At 40.0% G+C, this 13,349-nt stretch overlaps 1 protein-coding gene across 1 annotated transcript in view; it reads right to left on the bottom strand.

The window, feature by feature from the left end:
* Positions 1–3,858: 3,858 nt before the first annotated feature.
* LOC119725090 (gamma-aminobutyric acid type B receptor subunit 1-like) overlaps positions 3,859–13,349 on the bottom strand; it is a 30,001-nt gene continuing 20,510 nt past the window's right edge. Inside the window, exons 10-18 of the mRNA XM_038196452.1 lie at positions 12,532–12,624; positions 11,085–11,235; positions 9,798–9,930; positions 7,447–7,554; positions 7,003–7,125; positions 5,919–6,102; positions 5,493–5,641; positions 4,944–5,102; positions 3,859–3,894 (exon numbers count right to left, since the gene is read on the bottom strand). Of these exons, the coding sequence (XP_038052380.1) occupies positions 3,859–3,894; positions 4,944–5,102; positions 5,493–5,641; positions 5,919–6,102; positions 7,003–7,125; positions 7,447–7,554; positions 9,798–9,930; positions 11,085–11,235; positions 12,532–12,624 (1,136 nt within the window). The remainder of the gene's footprint in view (positions 3,895–4,943; positions 5,103–5,492; positions 5,642–5,918; positions 6,103–7,002; positions 7,126–7,446; positions 7,555–9,797; positions 9,931–11,084; positions 11,236–12,531; positions 12,625–13,349) is intronic.

Here is a 13,349-nt window from a genome sequence, read left to right as displayed (position 1 = left end):
CATTGGTCTCATCCTCCTCAACAACATCATCACCTTCATCTTGGTCATGCGCAGTCTTCTGAAGGTCAAAGAGGCATCTCGCTCCCAGCAGATCTCTAAACGCTTCCAGAATGCAGTGGGAATCTCCGCCCTCATGGGCTTGACCTGGTGTTTTGGGTTCCTGGCCATCAATGAGGCGGCATTTGCCTTCCAGCTCATCTTCTGTCTGGCCAACTCATAGCAGATGAACGAGGAATATCTTTCTTGTGTTTATTCCTAGCTTCAATTTGGCATTAAACTAACTAGTGACAGGTCATCCAGACCATTAGTAGAGACAAAAATCAAATACTCTCTTATTGTTTTGTTTGAAGGGCGTGGTTGTCTTCAGCGTTTGTCGTGATGAGGAGGGTCGTTCTGCCATCGTATAGTACTTCAGTCGCATCAGCCGGCGTTTTCCAATCACACGCCATGCCAAGTCCACCGATGCTGAGATGGCTTTAACATCGGCAGTTCCAACTTCACCTTGAAGTTCCAACATGCAAACGTCCAGCATTGATGCAGTAGCTGGCAGTCAAAACACGACATCAAACAAATAATCCAAAAATGCATTGCTTGTACATTACGTGACTCTTTTTAAAAACTTCACTTTTATTTTGGGATCGTGGTTTTTCACACATACTTGCATTGTGCATTGTTTCTATGGAGAGTACAAAACATAACTGTGTTACATGTCACTCCTACTCTGACTTGTAGTTTCATTTAGCACATAATGGGTGAGAGAACTCAATGTATGTATTATGTACCTGCAAATGAGTTTTGTTTTCTCAGTGATCAATTTTTGAAACTGGAGCTGTCATTTATTTCGGGCGATTCACAATGTAGAGCACCACCAAGAGTTTGCCATGGATAGTCCATATTTTTTTTCAAGTTTAAAGTCACTAAAACATGGCCCATATGAACGAGGGTCAATAGACAACTTGAGCCACTTTGTTATAGATTGGGGCTTAGCGTTCTGCCGCCTTACAAAACACCATATTGATAAAAAGAAAGAAAAATGGCAAACAGATGCTCGAATCACACGTTTACGAAACTACTGACCAGAAAAAAAACTAGCAATTTGAAATGTCAGTATCGGTAAGGTATATTTAACAAGTGTAAATGCAGGATATATAAACAAAGGTGCTAGCATAAAGGAGTAGTAAACGCACAATATACGAAAATCATTATACAGGGTAAGGGGGGAAAACGAAACCCAAATGGCAGGACCAAGTTTTGCCTGTAGCACTCTCAAAATCTAGGCTACGATATGAAAACCCGGTCATTAAGCAATTCTTTTAGTACAAGAAACATTCAAATCACTTGAAGTTACAGAATTTGGACACAAACACCGTTTTAAGGTTCTGTCCACGGATAACAAAATAAATAATGGTTCTTTCAGCAAAACAAAAACAATGTTCATATAGGGTGAATATGAATTGTTTTCGTTTTGCTAAATGAAAAAACACCTTCTTGTGATTCGTGGACAAAACTTTAAAACGGTGTTCATGCATGTTCAAAAAACTTGAAAAGCATTCGCTTGATTTGAATGATTATTATACTAAAGCAAAGCTCATTAAATGGGCTCTCATGTCCTAGATTTTAGAAGTGCTGCAGGCAAAACGTCAAGACATTCCAAAATTGGTCCTGCCTTTTGGGTTTCGTTTTGTTTTTTTTACTCACGCTTTATGGTGCAAAAGTAGTAAACTTACGATAAACATGATAATCGATATACTGTATTTAGAATCAGTAAATGTGAGATGATAAAGGAGTGGCGCACAGTAGTACGAACATTGCTGTGTTCTGGCAAAATGAGACAGAACTTGGCACATGCCATTGTGGAGAAAAGGTGCAAAAAACTAAATAGTGATGAACCTTTTCTGATTTTCAGATTTATTGATATTTGTAAGCTTTGATATTTATATACTACACATATTTTAAAGAAATCTACTAAAGTCGCAAAAACTGTATTTAAGGAGAAACAAATTGGCATCTTTCAGTTTCACAACTTCAAAACTCGAACGTTAAAGGCCTTTTTCAGTACTTTATTTTTTGACATGCCGATAAATGCGAACAGCAAGAGCTTGTCAACGGAATGTCCGTTTGAAGTGCAACAAAAAGTATAACAAAAAATTATTCCCTTTCCCAATATCCGCAAACCCGCATTTCGACCTTTGCCTAGGTCTGTCTCATTTTGCCAGAACGTCTCAATGTGGTCTAAAAGCAGAACACCTTACGATGAACATAATAATCGATATATGGTATTAATTTTCTAGTAAATGCAAGATAAACAAAGACGCTTCAAGCTACAGCCCATCATTTGAAGCTATCCAAAAAGTAACTGACGGAATTATTGTTGAAAAACACTTGGTTAAAAGACAGTAATGGGACTAAACCTTCTGTGAAAATATTCTTTCTGGCAAGCTGTCATTTGAAAATATCAACGAAAGAAGGAATTTCCTACGGTGCGTCTTAAGACGCTCAGTATTAACGTGTCTCGGACGCTGAATTAGTAGGCCCAATTCAAAACATGATTCAGCAACGTTTGATTTGAAATCGAGATCATAGAATGTTGTTTTTCTCGAATAATACAGCCGAGGCTGAGCTGAAACTCCATCAGGTTAGTTGTTCAGCACCCTTCTTTAGATTTTGAGCAATTTTGTTGCTTCAAACGAACAAAATGCACAAATTACAAATGATGGAATATACCTTTAAACGAGTACATGTACTGTTTAACAAAGACAAAAAACAACAACTGTAATTTCACTTTGGTTCATACAAATCGACCATTGAGTATGACAATATGTAAGTATGAATTTCCCCCTTGGTAAAGAAAGCTACCACGATTGTGTCACGTGTAGAGTTTAATTGGACCACCAAAATAAGAAGCCATAATTGAGGTGGAGCCACGCTTGGTACGCGCTGATTCAGTGCCGCTCAGTTGATAGGGTTTGAAATTGCCCTTGCGATAATATAAACAAAAGCGACCTGCGCGTAAGAATAATGCCACTTTAGTAACAGTACCCATAGATTAATCTACTATGAAAAGTAGCGCGCATCTGCTCAACCGGAAATGTCCACACAAGCTTTAACGTGGGGAAATGACCACAAAGATTACACTAAATTCCTTGTATCTTCAGAACGGACGGTCGCACAAATCTGGGGGTTGCAGATTATGAAAATTCATTCTTCTGGCTTTAAGTATATCTATGTCTGGCTTGGAAAGGCAGAAAAACCACTGATCATTTTTTAATGAAAATGTGGGGTATGAGGCAATTGCCTATGGAGCGGGACAGAAAATGACCGTTTGTGACAGACCTTGTCAGAGCACACTTGGGGTAGCGGTTTTGTAAAGAGGATGAAGTTCTCTTTCCATTCATATGAGACTCGATTTCATTGGTTAAGAAACCACTGATCATTTTTTCGTCAAAGTTTTCCCCAATGACTGGATTTTTTGCAGAGGTCAGTTGTGTGAGTGCACGTGGCCAGCGTACGTGTTGCATGTGGTATGCTGTGACGCTGTCTCACACATATTTTGCGCGTTTGGGCCCCAAACTTTTCTCGGGACCTAGTTAGGCTTAACCGATAAAACATCATGCTTAGGTGAACACGTAAATTGTACATATTAAGGGCAAAGGCGATCATTTGCACTTTGGAAACAACGTTTTACCGCATGGAATATTAACTACGTGCAGAAATACAACATTAATTTCTAAATCATGTCAGTCGCAACGTCAGATGCAATGTTTAACGCTGTAGGGCTTATTCAATGTGAATCGCATGTTCAACCACATCATTGCAAACTTGATTGAATCACTTCGGATCCATGGTGGGTTCTGGATACTAGTCCAAGGTAGTGCTGCTCTGGCCAAGAAGAATCTAAAATGAGAAGACAATTCCAGGAAGTATAAACGCTTCTGCACATGATCACAACGTGCCCTGAACACCAGCCACGCCTAGTCTAGCCAAGCCCGGTTCTCCTTAATCATTTTAAGCCCCTCCCAGCCACGGTCAGCCCAAGCTAACCCAAAATAACCCACCACGGCACAGGCCAGGCAATGAAAGTTCAGCTCACCGAAGCCTTCCCTGCGAAGCTCAGCAAAGCCCGGCAAAATCTCGCCCAGCCGAGCTCAGCCAAGTTCTTCCAAACCCACTTTACCTTGACATCTCCGCCTAACACAGCCCAACCAGCCCGTTATCAGCCCAGCTCATCCCAACCCACTCCTCCACAGCAATTCCGACTCTGCAATGCCAAAGTGGCTATGAAGTGAAATCAACTTTGGGCTTTGGGCCCAGCGCAGAAAAGCCCCAGCCCTGCCAAACCCAGCCTAGCCTAATCTGGCCCAATCCAGCCCGCTTGCGAATTGTTTTTCTTTTTACCCCAAAACAATATCGTATGCATGGTTGTTGAGCACTATCTACAATACGCACGCAGGTACAAAATGCCATGAATTACAGTTTACTGTCGAGCTCTTCGATGGCTCAGCTAGATAATAACATACTTTTGAGATCGTGAGTGCGAGTTTGATTTTCCATATAATTATCTTCTTTTCTAATTTACGGCTTTGGAAGATTTTTTTAAAGGAAAAAAAGTCCGAATTGCATTAGGTCCCAATAAAAAAAATTCTGTTTATTTTTCCTCATGTTTTTAGGGAAGTAGAGTCCAAAAACCTCATAGCGCACACCTCATTCGGTTATGTTGTTTGGGGGGAAAAGTCGCAGTCCGCTTCAACCTTGCCTTGCCCAACCTAGCACATGCCAGCGGAGCCCACCCCAACTTAGTAAAGACTAGCCTATAAGCCCAAGCCAGCTCACTCCAGCAATAACCAGCCCTACGCGTCCAGCCTAACCCAGCGTAGGCCAGCATTAAAAGCCGATCTAAGCCAAGCCGAGCCCGACCCAGCTCAACGTAGTCCAGCCCAGCCTACCTTGTTCTTCAATCGGATATTTTCCTGACGCAGCCGTTGAAGCTCCCTCTGCATATCCACCTCGTTCTGCGTATCCACAACGTTTGTGCTTCCTTCACTCTGTGCTACACGAGACACCATATCGCTTTGAGTTGGGTTGACGTCATTTCTCATTCGTATCTAAAAAGGTGAAAATTCGAGAGAAACAGTTAGTTTGAGGTTCGTTCTAACGAGAGAATGTTCTGCAGGCCAAAAGAAAAACCACAACAAACGATTTCTGTCTCTTTGAAATTGAGAAATGCCGTGCCCAAAGGCTAAGAAGCCAAACGGGGGGAATGTGATTGAAACTGATTTAAGCACTAAAATATCACTGCCTTTTTTAGACTGAGTTTCTGGGCGTGTGCTAATACGAAACTAGCACACCCAGAAATTATTGTTCTGAAATAATTATTGATGTTTCTTTGGGCGAACAATGCATTTCTTTAAACTGAAGAAAGAAATGCATGAAATTGCATTCACGATTGATCGTAAACAGAGTGTTATTTCTGGAAAGAATTGGTTTAAAAATACCTTAGGAATAAACACTACACAGAGTGTCAGCGTAGCGGCCAGCCAGATTAGGGCAGCTTGCAGTACGTAGAGGGCGTTTTGCTCCTCCAGAATGAACGACACCGGGGCGCCAATGAAGGACAAGATCAAGATGTTGTAGACACATATGCCTTTGGAGTAAAAGCATCCCGACATTCTGACTTTGAAATATCAAACTAAATTATGACCATCTCTTGATATCAAAAACGATTGACATTAAAAAGAGTGCTCTGTTAAACTTACTCTATGGGACCAAAATCAATTGACCAGCTAGGAAAGTTCAGAAGACATGCGTAAATACGCTTTTGTTTAATGGCATTTTCAACTGAGATAGAGGCTAACTCGCACATCTTAATGACGATAAAAAAAGGTATTGCACATTTTGAAAATAATATTTAAAATTCTTACCAATATACTTGGAGTCATTTAGTGCCGGGATGGAGACTTTCCTGGTCTCCCAGGCCAGAAAAGCTCCAAATATCAACAGCAGACCATCGATGACGTAGAAGGCACCGATCCAGTAGGTCTGGTTCCTAGACTCACAGATCATACGGATCGGAATGTAAACGATGTCATCATCATCAGGGTCAACCTAAGAAATATATGACTGCCATGATTTAATGAAGGCACTCTGAGAATACAGAAAGACAGCTCCATGGACGACACATTTGGAGGTACTTGCAAGAGCCTTCCTGAACAAATGTGGCGACATATTCCGGCCCTTGCGTTCCTAAATGTGACCCAATACAGTCGTGAGATTGCAGCGCCGGAGGAACAGGGGTGGGACATGAATATATAAGACTGGAACATAAACACGTAATATCTCACTTAATTTCTTATCAGCTAATTATTGCTGGGTGCATACCTATATGTGACCTACTGAGGAATGGCCCCGACCTTGTTTTGAGTAATCGACGCCTAAAGTCGAATATACTTTTTAAAAAATCATGTCAAAATCGATATTGTTTTGTATTTTTGAAATGACAAGGTATTCAAGATTCACTTTATGAATTTTTTGTTGGCTATCCTTAGGAGGCTATGGAGATTGATGAAGATGATGTTTTCATGGATGCTGAGGATGCCTCTTGGACTTCGCCACAACTCACTTGTAATAGATAGCTCAGTTGTCTTTCTGTAGTGACCAGTTCAGGAGTTACTCAAGTAAGAAATGTTCAACACTTGCAACGAGGACAATATACTAAAGTGTGCTTGTTTCACACATCGTATGACCTTGACGATGATCTTAGCACAATGACAAAGACCTCAAATTTACATATCCTATGATATAAAAAGATGATGATGACTAACCATATTAAGTTGACATAACATTGTCTTTGGGTTAATAAAAAAAATGTGTTCTGAACAATGCTAAAAATTTAGGGTTTCTTTTTGGGGGGGGGGTGGTTGAATGGCAACCCATTTCTCCTGCCGGACTTTTATTGCTATACTGGAATATATGAGGAATCTGAATTCAAGAAGATGGCCATCGTACCACTTTTGTTCCTTGCATTTTGGTTGCTTTCACTGGATCCGTAGCAGTCCATATAGCGAGAATGATGACATCAACAACCACCAGAGCTGCTATGAGGCTGAACAGTCTGCTGTCCTGTAAATCCTGCACGGTATTAAAACATTGAAGCATTTAAAAACCAAACCGTTTGAGCCCGGAGAACGGGAATGGGAAAAAAAAATATTGAACGTTTCAATTTGTGCATTATGGGTCAATCTAATACCAGTTCAGTTCGTCGCTCTAGTGAAATGTACTTTGTAGAAACAGTGTAAATATCAATGTGTCATATTAATATTCCGCCATTATTAGTAATATACAGCTCAACAAGCTAAGCCACACGTAGTGTGCACGCATAATTATAACAGGGACATTTGCTAAGATAACTTCTAATTCGGATCTCAAAATAAATTCTCGAAATCTCCCTACCAGTTTCATGGCCGTCTTGTTGGTGAAAATCTTATGCACCCGCCATGTCTTGCTAAACATGGCGCCAAAGGCCATTGAGAATCCAATTGTCAGAAGCCATGTCTTGACCTATATTTGCATGATAATACAACATTGCATAACAATTCAGCATTTTGCATAACAATAGAGCATTTTGCATAACAATTCAACATTTTACATAACAATTCAACATTTTACATAACAATTCAGCATTTTGCATAACAATTCAGCATTTTGCATAATATAGCATTTTGCATAACAATTCAGCATTTTGCATAACAACTCAACATTTTGCATAACAATTCAACAATTTGCATAACAATCAGTCAGGTTATCGTTATGTACATTATTAAACTTAAAGGGAATATACATCATTTGCTTTTGCTGTAATTTTCAGAAATGGATGGAATTGGGGGGTTGGAAATATAAAGCAAATATAGTTACACTGACTTTTTGGAGGTTTTGGGTTCGAAAATGCTATAAAAACCAAGAAAAACGATCATTTTCCTGTAGTCTGGTTCCCTGACTCCATATAAGAAGAAACAGCAGTTTACATACATTATGGAATTGTAAGGTCAGGGAACCAGTCTAGCTGGCTCGTACCCGTTCATAGGTTTGTAATCGATTGCAAACAAGTGCAATGGTCAATTGGGGCCAGTATTTGAAAAAAAGCCAGTTGTTTCCAACGCTGATCGGCCGATCAGCGTTGGAAATTGATACAAAAATACCACTTTTCTTGAAAATGACAGTATACCAGGTGCCATAATTTTACAGGATGCTTTAGACTGTCATTTACCAACATCCTGTTAAGGTATTTCGCAAAAACTTGGTAGTTTTATTTTTCGATGTTTGCAAATGTTGTATATTCCCTTTAATCCCATTCAGTACGGTTGGCTATTTATTTCCATGTTTGTATCTGATGCAATGATTTCCTTAGTGCAACCTTTTCCTTTACATGACGATATAAATGATCAAAAAGGTAATAAGCGCCGTTTTGCAAACGTTCCAAAAATGAAACTGTCAAAATATAATGATCCTAGTTTTGACAGACTTTTGTTGTTACAGAAGCGAGCTGTTCGCTTCATTTCTAATATTAGCCACCGTGTTCGTTCTGCTAATTTGCAAATCTAAAACTGTTACGATTTAAAGACCTTTAGGCCGGCTACTTAAATTTAGGAAAATACATAAAATAATGTGTAATATAATAATGCATTACCTTGTTGGTTTAGCTCATGTTTGATGTTAACATTAAACAAAAATTCACATAATAGGCCTATGTTAAGTGCTTCCAGAAGCAATGTCTATATCTGTTTCAGGCGAACGTCATTATTACAATCTTATTCAGCGTGGTGTAAATCACTGGAAAAGTCGTAGTCAATTTATGAAAAATCACCATCACAGGCTATTTTGTTAAAAAAATATTATACATGTATATATTTAAATTAAAATTTCTTGATGCATGGTCTTAACTTTAAATGTTTGATTTATTTCGGATTATGTATTAGCTACTGCTTGCACACTCATATGCTGTTGTAGTTCTTTGTCCTGTCTGTCCCATTGTCTGCCCTAGGTTAGGTCACAAAGGTATTTTTGGCTTTAGCGAACCTACATGTTGTCCTTTGTGTAATTCTTCACTTTGATACTTAACCCTAGAAAGGCCGGGCTATTTTAATCAGCCCTCAGCGGGCGGGGGGGGGGGGATTCTCAACCATCGAGCAACAAAAAAAATATGGAACTCGGTACATGCATAGAACAACTTATCATAAACATTCCAAAGAAATTTCGTGACTATAGGTCAAAGGGTTTTGGAATTATGGCTAATTAATTATTCATATGCACGAATGGTAATTCTGCTCTGTGTACACGACGTATATGAGGAAATTCAGTTTTCACGGGTTCCGCCCCCCGGCCGCTTTAGGGTTAATGAACCTGTAACACAGGTAAAGCATTAATACCTACTTGAACAACTATGATTGTAAGTAAATGATAGGATCAAACATTATGTGAAACGCTGGGACTTATATGCTTTCATTTTCGACAAAACAGGAATTACCATAACTTCCTCGCGATGGTAAGGATCAAACAATTGCCCTTTCAACGGAAACCTTTGTTCTGCGCCGAGAAAAATGAAGATACACTCTCACAGGTTTCTCAAACATCAATATTTTAAACCGGTTAGTTCAGCATTTTAATAACCTGCTTCAGATTTATTGGCATTGGTGTTCATTGACTTGGCCAAAAAAACATCTTTTGCAAATAGTGGCCCTTATACCTTAAACAGAGAACGTTCATGAGAACTTTGTTCGGGGCAATAACATTTGTCAATAACTTACGTTGCACGTGAACACAAAGGTGTCAGTGGATGCGATGTTGACATCCACACCCAGGAAGATGATGGAGACGTAGGCTAGCATTCCACCAATCAGCATCAAGTTGTTGATATTGGGACTCGACATTTTGATTACACTGTAAATTGAGCAGACACCACAAATGTTTTGGCCATCATGTCTCGTTGTATCGCAAAACGAGTTTAAGAGAGGCATTTTAAAATAGTATACCGTACTTTACAGGTGACTTAGCTGGGAACCTCTCTATAGTCCGAAGTCCCATTGGTCCGACGTCCCATTGGTCCGACGTCCCATTGGTCCGACGTCCCATTGGTCCGACGGCCCATTGGTCCGACGGCCCATTGGTCCGACGGCCCATTGGTCCGACGGCCCATTGGTCCGACGGCCCATTGGTCCGACGTCCCATTGGTCCGACGTCCCATTGGTCCGACGCCCCATAGGATCAGGATTAGGGTTAGGGTTAGGCTTAGGGTTAGGGCAGTCAACCTGAACAAGTGGAAATACACAGTACATGTATTATGTTTCGGACCAATGGGACTTCGGACCAATGGGACTTCGGACCAATGGGACTTCGGACCAATGAGACTTCGGACCAATGGGACTTTGGACCAATGGGACTTCGGACCAATGGGACTTCGGACCAATGATACTTCGGACCAAAGGGACTTCGGACCAATGGGACTTCGGACCAATGGGACTTCGGACCAATGGGACTTCGGACTATCGAAACGTAACCGACTTGGCTATCACCATCGTAGTATACGCAGGATTTGATCTGAAAATTAGCAAGTGTATTTCCGGTCATCTCAACGTCATCCCAAGACGGTCAACAAGAGGATTGTTGATCGGTTCCATGCATTGTTCACATAAATGCACAGACGACTGTATTGAGGGCGCTGTTCATGAGCAGGCGATCAAGGACACTACTGAACATTAGGTGGCGCTCTTCGTTGCCTACAAACAGGGTTTTGTCAACAGGAAGGCGATTTTGCCCCCAAAAAAGAACTTATAGTCATAATTTACACCCACTTCCACACATTACTTCGCAACGTCCGTGGAAACACTCATAATTTCTAGCACATTTGGTCATTAAACAATCTACTTACGTGCGTTAACCTAGTAGGATATTTTCTCTGCTAATTTTGCAACCTTTTCATAATAATAATCTAGCCCAACCGAGCCGAGACGAGTCGAGCCGAACCGAACCGAACCGAACCGAGCCGAGCTTAAATAGTACAATAAAAAAACAAATAACCAGGTCAACGAACTCACCGTTTGGTTCTAAAACGGATGTTGAAAGCCAAGAAGCAACACGCTAGCACGATGCCTAACATTGCAAACACAACGCCCGTTACAAATACAGGATATTTGATGGTCTGTCGGTCTTTCCTCACCAGAATGAAGTCTCTTGGGGGCGCACCATCTTGGTAAGGAAATAAAAAGAGGACAAATAATTAGAATGAGGTATTCATTACCTAGACTAGTTGTAACTCTAGTACACCATAGTCCGGAGGTTGACCACGTCAACGTGAAATAGGGTCCGCACAATTTTTTTTTTGCATTTTCTTGTCATTTGGACCTTGTAAATCAATATTCCGACTGGTGCCACCTTGGCACCCTTGAACATTTTTTTTAAACAATAAAATATGCAAATTAGCTTCTGCCATAAGGACAAATATAGGTTTTGCCCTGAAAAACACCATATATTGGCCCTTTGTGCGCATAATTGTCGGTTTTGAACAGCGCCCCCATCAGCAGATGGTACCACCCCCACCCCCTGCTTTTTGATTTTACGGAGGCCAAGTGTCTGGAGAAAAAAAAACTGTCTACATTTCACAACGGATGTACAAGAGCCCTTTTCAAAATATTTTAACCCCCCCCCGAATAAAAATGACCGTGCTACGCCCCTGTATTTTTGCTAATGGAGGATGCTAATTTGTATATTATGCATAAATTATTTACATTATCATGGAATGAATGGCTTCGACGAGTTTGTTGACACTAAATCATGAGTTTAGAAGCCTCATTGGGTACGGTTGGACAAATTCTTGCTGAGAAAATACATGAGATGTTATAATTATTTTTGATAATAGAGAGTGCTAATTTGCATAATGTGCATAAAATATGTACATAATCATTGCAGAAATGGCTTAAAACCATTTATTGACCCCATGGGTTTAGACACCTTGTTTGATACCACTGGACAAAGTCATGCGGAGATACAGATTGAAATTCAGTGTTTGATAATGGCGGATGCTAATTTGCATATTGTGCATAACATACATAAATTAGTCACTGAAAAAAATGGTTTTAATTAATTTGTTTACCCTAAAACATGGTCTGGGCACCTCGATTGATAAGTTTGGATGAAATCCTGTAGAAATGTATACAAAACTTGTATTTTTCCTTATGGCGGAAGCTAATTTGCATATTTTATTTTTGTTTAATGCTCAAGGGTGCCAAGGTTGCACCCGTCGGAATATTGATCTACAAGGTCCAAATGACAAGGAAATGCAAAAACATTTTGTGCGGACCCTATTTCACGCTTCCGTGGTCAACCCCCGGACTACTTTAGAAGTACTTATTTTTAAGTTATTAAATTATAAAGACCGGTAGGGTGACAAAATAGTTCAGGATATCATCAAGCATAATTCAGAATGAGAGTGTGGTGGTGTTAACTGACAGGTTTCAAAGTAACAGAATTTGTGTTTTTCTTCACCTGGCCAGTGTATTGGCTGGTACCCATCCAGCTGTAGGTCCCTGCCTGTACCAGTGGTTGTGTCCACGATGCCAACAAGAACAGATTGATGGTCTGTAAGTTAAATAACGAGACAGAGAAACTCTGACGGGGCACTTACGATACGATGTCAGTATCCCAAGGCTACAGGTGAGTCAAACAAGCGGAACTCAAACCCCCAAAAATATATTTCATATTTTACAAAAGGTATGTAGCATAAAACATAATAATGACTTGGAAAACCAATTTTATAAGCTACTTTTAGATCCGTTCAAAGAATATCACCATTTAAACGCAATGACCCAACATTCTGGGTTTTTTCCACAAAAACAAACAGGTTAGAGCGTAATCTGAGTGTTTGGAATTACAAAGGAAATGACACAGACTACTGGTTTCAACAACTGCCAACAACTGTAGTAAACAATATATTTATTATAAACAACCCTGGTTAGGCAAACAATATGATTTATAAAATCTACTCATGTTTTAAATACGGGCCTTCGAAAGGATTTTATTTAATATTTTTTACTTTGAAACTAAGGTATTATCGCTGGTGATGTTTGAATACAATTGTGGCGACGATTCTTGAAATCCCATTTTGGGACGAAAGAGGTTTTAGGATCATTGTTTTTTATAAATCATTGTGTTTTATAAATCAAAACAAACATATAAAACAAGAAACGTCTGTTAACAGACTCTGCTGAATGGTTGATTGTACACACATCATCAGTGGCGTAAGTCTGTGCCGGCGAGTGGGGGGATGGGGGATGGCCAAAATCCTAAAATTGCCCGGCCGTGGA

Source organism: Patiria miniata, unplaced genomic scaffold (assembly GCF_015706575.1).
Source record: "Patiria miniata isolate m_02_andy unplaced genomic scaffold, ASM1570657v1 HiC_scaffold_18, whole genome shotgun sequence".
Lineage (NCBI taxonomy): Eukaryota > Metazoa > Echinodermata > Asteroidea > Valvatida > Asterinidae > Patiria > Patiria miniata.
The sequence above is the reverse complement of the archived record's forward strand: the minus strand, read 5'-3'. Positions and strand labels throughout refer to the sequence as shown.